The sequence below is a fragment of the Corylus avellana genome, chromosome 5 (genome assembly GCF_965113065.1).
Source record: "Corylus avellana chromosome 5, dhCorAvel1.hap1.2, whole genome shotgun sequence".
NCBI lineage: Eukaryota > Viridiplantae > Streptophyta > Magnoliopsida > Fagales > Betulaceae > Corylus > Corylus avellana.
The window spans coordinates 21,795,888-21,802,128 of NC_142494.1; the positions used below are offsets into that span (position 1 = coordinate 21,795,888).

Genomic DNA, 6,241 nt, shown 5'->3' on the forward strand with positions numbered 1-6,241 from the left:
TTTGGTTCAATAAAGTTCATTGGCAAAAATAAAAATAAATTATACTTTATAACAATCAAATATATAGAACAAAAACACATAATAATATATAGTATAACACTATAACTATAAGCAATTTTTGAGTAATATATTACGAGTTTAGTTTAGTAGTATGGTGCTTTGAAGAGAAGCACATAAATGAAAATACAAATGGCAAAAAGAAGAACGAACAAATCAAAGCTGAGGGCTGTGACTGCTTGATCACTTAGCTCCATGTTGGTTCCCACAAACCGATCAACCGGCTCCGGCATCGGCGTATAGTTCCTCACCTCCTGCTCGTAGGGATCCTCCATCTTCACCCTCATTTTCTCAGCTTGGCGGCTTGCAGCCTCCTGAGCCAGGGTCCAATCGTAGAAGCTACGGGTTTCTTCGTTGCTCAACACGTCGTACACTTCTCTCAGCTTCATAAACTTCTCCGAAGCAGCCTTTAGGGGCAGAGAGGTTGTGTCTGGATGGTACTCTTTCGATAGTCTCCGGTATGCGCCCTTTATCTCTTCCATATCTGCGTCCACTCGTACTCCTAAGAACCTGATTATTCCCAACAAGAAGGGAATTTTCTAGTTATCTGTTGAGTTCTATTGAGATAAGAGTTACAAGAATTCAAGACAAGACAATTACAAATGATAAATTAATTTATTGTTGTTAATGTAAAAATAGAACAGCTTTAAAAGTAGTAATCCATTCGGAATATTTACGAAAGTGAAATTACGTGATACTCACTGGTAATGGGAATCAGATTGGTCGTTAAGCAAATCAGCAAACTTGTCGCCCATGACATTCTGCTCGTCTTGTTCATTGAACTTTTGTTGTGTTGACTGGCCGGAGCGAGTGCTTCCTCCAATCCAACCTTCATCGCCGGTACCAGAATGGAGTCTTGGATTGACCTCTCCCGGTGGCGGTCTTTGGCGATTGCGTGGGCCTTGTGATGCGAAGACGCGCAAACCATTATTATGGTTTCTGGTGCTTCGTGTACTTCTTGCTTTTTCTATTTTTGGGCGGTCATCTCGGAGGTGACCGCCGTTTTGGCCTCTGCGTAGGAGAGAGTATAAAGCCTGAGGAGCTGTTGCGGAGGCCATGGGAGGGAATGCAAAACGGTCAGGTTTTAAGAGGCGGAGAAGACGAGCTCTTGTGACCGCTTGTTTCTATGGTTGGGATTTGATAGCAACAAAAACAGAAGGTTGAGATAGTCATTTCATGCTCACTAGCATTTGTTTTTTGTTTTGAAATGTCATTTTTTAAAATTTTAAAAAAGAAAAAAGTTCGTTTTTCTATTTTTGTGGACCTTACAAAGAAATACAAAAAAGTAGAAAGTATCAATAAATTTATAAAAAAGTAAAACTATATAAGAATTTAGAGCACAATAACTACAAAAATTCGATCAAATATGCAAAATTAGGGGTGGACAGATTAATCATTTACCGTCTATCGATTGCAACCAAACTAATATTAATCTCCTACGGCAAGAAGTCAGTCGGTAATCGCTTAAGGATTTTTATATCGACGTCGGTTGGGTCAATCAGTATAAATATTTTTTTGTAAGTTAATTGAATTAACTGATAAGTAACCAAATTAATTGATAATTAACCGATAATAAATATAGTTAACCTATAATTAACCAATAATAAATATTCTATGGCCAATTTATTAGTAGAAGTGTAGAACGTATGTATGGTAAACTCATATTGTGTTAATCAATGGGCCCATTTAAAATTTGTTTGGTTCAATAAGCTATTTTAGTCCAAAAAAATAATTTCAGCATCCCAAAACAATCAAATTTTGGCCCAATTAAAAAAGCTCATGGTTAACTAATTAACCGGACCGATTTTAACAGAAATATCCGTTTAACCAAAACTTTCGAAATAAATTCTTATCGAAATGTAATCAGTGAATTAATCGATTTAACTAGCAATTTCAATTAACCGACCGAAAATAGCTCTACCGAACTGAACCGATTTCCACCCTTAGGCAAAATGATGTATATGAGTGACTCTCAATAATTTTCCTAGCTAATACAAGTTTATGAAATTTGACTAACACCTTTAGCCTCTATTTTTCTTTTTCTTTTTTTGGGAGGGGTCGAGTTAAAGGAAAAGCACATTTATATTTGTGGTTTCAAAACGTGCGATTCAAAAATGTAATTTTTAAAAATGTAGTTTCATGTTTGATAATTGTAGTTGAACTTATAAAATTGTCTGTTTTTAAGGGAGCTTACACTCGATGTAAGCTCGATTACGTGGGTTTTGAAAACATACATTTCTTTACGTTTTCAAATAACAATTTTTAAAAAACACACTTCCGAACGACACATTTACATTTTTTGAAATTAGATTTAATATAAAAAATAAAATAAAATAAAAATTACACTACCCGTGGACGCACTCTAAAAAAGGTAAAAATCTCAAGGGAGCTTTTGACACGTTCGTGAAACAAGTAATGGCAATGACTTTTGACAGAAAGTGTCACGCATGCATGCGAAATAAAAGGTGTCTTGTAAACAAATTTGTGGACAAGGCAGGTTTTGGCATGGAGTCCCTTTCCCTTAGTAGAAAAGGGAATCCGTAGGGCCCATTTACTATTCTTTTTACAGCATCATGAGCCTTCTTAAGCTTAAACGCAGGAGACGAGAAAAGGCCCAAAAGCACTTCATGCTGAGGCGGTTCCTCACTACGCTCGTTTCTAACTTTCTATATGGTCAAGCCCAAATTGTCATTACCAAAACAAAACAACAGTGACTATGTTTGTTTATTTCTTTATTTTATATATACCAAACAAGGACTACAATAAAAATAACAAAAAAAAAAGCTGAGCAACCCAACACTAAGGCCTTGTTTGTTAAACAACAAGGCCTTTTCCACAGTATGGTTGACATTAAAAAAAGAAAATAATGATTAGTATAGAAAACTAAAAAAATTGTATTGAAAAGTGAACATTTTTGTTTTGTAGTAATTTTTATTTAAATAGTAGTAAAAAGTGAATGAAGTGATATAAAATGTGAGAATATTTTGATTTAAATAGTAATAAAGAGTGAATGAAGTGATATAAAATGTGAGAATGTTTTGATTTAAATAGTAGTAAAAAGTGAATGAAGTGATATAAAAAGTGAGAATGTTTTGATGTTGATTTTTTTGAAAAAGTGAAATGAATAGTATGGTGGTGTTTGGTGTTGTTTAACAAACACCACCTTAGCCCAAAAGGGCTAGACTCCGTTCTTCCTTCCTAACCCTCACAAAAAAATTATTTTTGCAAAACATTAAACACATATTTTTTAAGAAAACCTTTCACTTTTTTATAAAACTAGTTAGAAAAATCGGTGCTTATTTTTTTAAGGGATAGATTACTTTTCAAAAAATAATAATAAAAAAAAGTAAAAGTAGTTGTATGCTAGGGACGGAACCCAAGTTTCAATTTGAGGGGATCAATTGGCAAAAAAAAAAAAAAAAACATTAACTTTTTTTTTCTTGTGATTTGTGGGGGACCCTGGCCCCTCCCGGTCCCCCTTGGTTCTGTCATTGCGTGTGCCTAACCCCAATAGAGAAGAGGGGTGGCCTCTCCATCGGATCAAAGGTAGCCACACAACCACCTTTCAAGCGAGAGGGGGCTGCAAGGCCACCCCCTTCTCATCCTTTAGGGTGGCTAAACGGCCTCCGCTATGTTTTTCACTTCTTCTTTTTTAAATAAAAAAGAAGTCAAGCTATATGCTTGAACGTGTTCTCTCAAAATAAATATATCTAGATTTAATTTATTTGATCTTACAAAATGTATTTCAAAGTTTGCCAAATAATTTTCTTGTGTGGACTCGACAGAGTACAGAACATACTTTTCAAATGTTAACCCTATATATCAAAAACACTTGCAACTTTGTAATTGTATCACATCAAAAACTCTATAGTTAGCAAATCTTAAAGACGTACCTCTGATGTTGTCCAGCTGAGGATCATAAGCAGTTTTTGCTGTATATATATATATATATATATATATATATATATATATATATATATATATAAAGCTAATCAGGAAGATAAAAACCCGCAAAGATGGGAGCCTTTTGAAAGCGATTAAGATTAATTCTAGACATTTATGACAAGTAGATGTTACCCAAACATAAATCAGTGTCCAAGTTTTGAGTTTTATGTTACTTTTCTAATCCTTTTCTTTATTTTTTTAAAAAGCTTATTACAACCTAGTATCTACTCCTACCTTATAAGACGAAGAAACCCTATTACCAATTTCTATGTATTCTCAAGTGCATGCCAAAATACATTAGAATAAAAATATCTTGATCAGACAATAAGATTTAACGTGGTTTTATAAACATTCAACTAACTCTCACAAACCACACCATTGCTCTCCATACAAGAAAACCACCTTAAACGGAAATTAAGCCACCAAATGCTTATGACAAATACCTAAAACTCTGGCCATTTGCTATTCCTTAGTAAACAACTAATAGATGAATACTATTAAGTAATCAAGTCAAAATAGGGATTTGAATCAAACTAATCTTTTTTATTTTTTATCACAACAATTCCATCTTAGCCCAAGCAAGTTCTATATATATATGCGAACAAGTACAAGATTCAAATGGACAACCAATACCAAATTATACGTCTTCAACAAAACAAGTAAAAACTTTGCTTTCTCACACAACAAAAAAAAAAAAAAAAACCTTTTCTTCTGCACTTTCGAGAATTCTTTTTCTGGCATGCCATGATGGTTTCCTTCCAAACAACATTCTGGTTAAAACGAGGGTTAGCTTTCTTGATGATACCTGGAAACAGGCATGCAACAGGCATTGGCATTTTGTCATGCATCCTTGACAGCAATTATATATAATCTGTGTTTTTTTTGTTTGCCTACGTAATAATATTTCTATTAGATTCTTTATCGCTTCACTTTCAGACCATGCAAAAGCTAGAATGATAGTCTTGTTACTTGTTAGTCCAATCAACCAAGTCTTCGGAAAACAATGCCCCATACCTTAAAGTACTGTCCATAAAAAAAATGTTAAGAGTTGAAGGCATTGTTGAATAATCAAAAGCAAAACCCACGAATATTTTTCCTGTAAACCTCCGAATGCTTCTCTTCAAGCAAGCCCATTTCCTTAGTATTTCATCACACACTGAAAACATACACGTACAACCCAATAAATTTTGACAAGCACCGGGGGCGGGGGTCTTCTCATTTGCTCATTTAGCCCTAAATGATCAGATTCAAAAACTAAAAATTAGTTTAAAAAGAAAATAAAATAGAAGAAAGTAATTAGAAAAAGGAGGAGGTGCAATTAGACTCCAACAGCTTGCGGTGGCGGTGGCGGTTGAGGTGGCGACTGGTGCGCGTCTTCTCTGCGGCGGTGTGCATTCTTGTTGTTGTGCATCCACACTTTGAGCACGTTGCGCTTGACGCCGACCTCGGAGCAGAACTGATTGAGCGCCACGTCATCGTGCCTCTGAATTCTCCACCCGATCCTCTCCGCGAACTCCAGCATCTTATCCTTCTGCTCCTGCGTGAACTTTGTCCTGAACCTCTTCGCACTCGCCCTCGGCCCTACTCTCTCCGGCGTCTCCGACCGTCGATCCCCACCACCACAGCCATCGTGACCATCATGATGACGACGATAGCCGTCATAGGCCACGGTGGGCCCCGCATTGTAAAACAACATCGTCGTAGTCGGCGGCAGCCGAGGAGACCGCACCTCCCTCCTGTGGAAGTTCCGGTGGCATCCGCATGCGGCGCACGTGAGCGACTCGCGCGGGTCTCCTCCACCGCGCGGCATGAACTCGCCGCACCCATCGCTGGCGTGGCCGCCCATGGACGCCGCGTGGTTGCGCATGCACTCCCTGTACTTCAGAACAGCCTTGACGGTCGCCTTGGGGTTCATCACCACCGGTTCGCCGTCTTTGTCGAACCGGCGAGCCGTCTTGTCGTCCTCCTCCACGACGTCGTCGTCCTCCTTCTCATTGTCGGACTTGACTACGTGTTTGTAGGGTATCACGCTTAAGTCCATGATATTGAGGACCCAAACAAACAAACAAACAAAAAAAGGGCTGGAGTTTGGGTCGGTCGGGTTAAGATAATGGGCGGGGATTAGGAGAGGAGGATGCTGTGTCGTGCTAATGCGGAGAGTTGGGACAAGAATTTAGGGGAAGCATTTGGTTTGTTTTTTAAGAATGGAGGAATTCTAAGGTTGCAGTCGTCATACTCT

At 37.6% G+C, this 6,241-nt stretch overlaps 2 protein-coding genes across 3 annotated transcripts; both read right to left on the bottom strand.

The window, feature by feature from the left end:
- Positions 1–106: 106 nt before the first annotated feature.
- NDHT (Chaperone DnaJ-domain superfamily protein) lies at positions 107–1,172 on the bottom strand. Its single transcript, XM_059595946.2, has 2 exons — positions 760–1,172; positions 107–567 (listed from the first exon to the last, which is right to left on the bottom strand). Exons 1-2 carry the CDS (start codon positions 1,113–1,115, stop codon positions 144–146), a joined length of 780 nt encoding a protein of 259 aa, XP_059451929.2. The 5' UTR covers positions 1,116–1,172; the 3' UTR covers positions 107–143.
- Positions 1,173–5,185: 4,013 nt separating this feature from the next.
- On the bottom strand, positions 5,186–6,241 carry LOC132182270 (zinc-finger homeodomain protein 2). Of its 2 annotated transcripts, XM_059595458.1 has the most exons (2): positions 5,333–6,241; positions 5,186–5,235 (listed from the first exon to the last, which is right to left on the bottom strand). In XM_059595458.1, exons 1-2 carry the CDS (start codon positions 6,041–6,043, stop codon positions 5,230–5,232), a joined length of 717 nt encoding a protein of 238 aa, XP_059451441.1. In that variant the 5' UTR covers positions 6,044–6,241; the 3' UTR covers positions 5,186–5,229. The 2 variants fall into 2 exon arrangements, with proteins under 2 accessions (XP_059451441.1, XP_059451440.1); XM_059595457.1 differs by having other exon boundaries at positions 5,186–6,241.

Bases quoted from the DNA above. Each gene is read 5' to 3' on its own strand.
- LOC132182270 (XM_059595457.1), bottom strand. From the start codon at position 6,043: ATGGACTTAAGCGTGATACCCTACAAACACGTAGTCAAGTCCGACAAT.
- NDHT (XM_059595946.2), bottom strand. From the start codon at position 1,115: ATGGCCTCCGCAACAGCTCCTCAGGCTTTATACTCTCTCCTACGCAGA. The intron at 568-759 runs GTGAGTATCACG...GGGAATAATCAG, and splicing joins CAATCTGATTCCCATTACCA to GTTCTTAGGAGTACGAGTGG.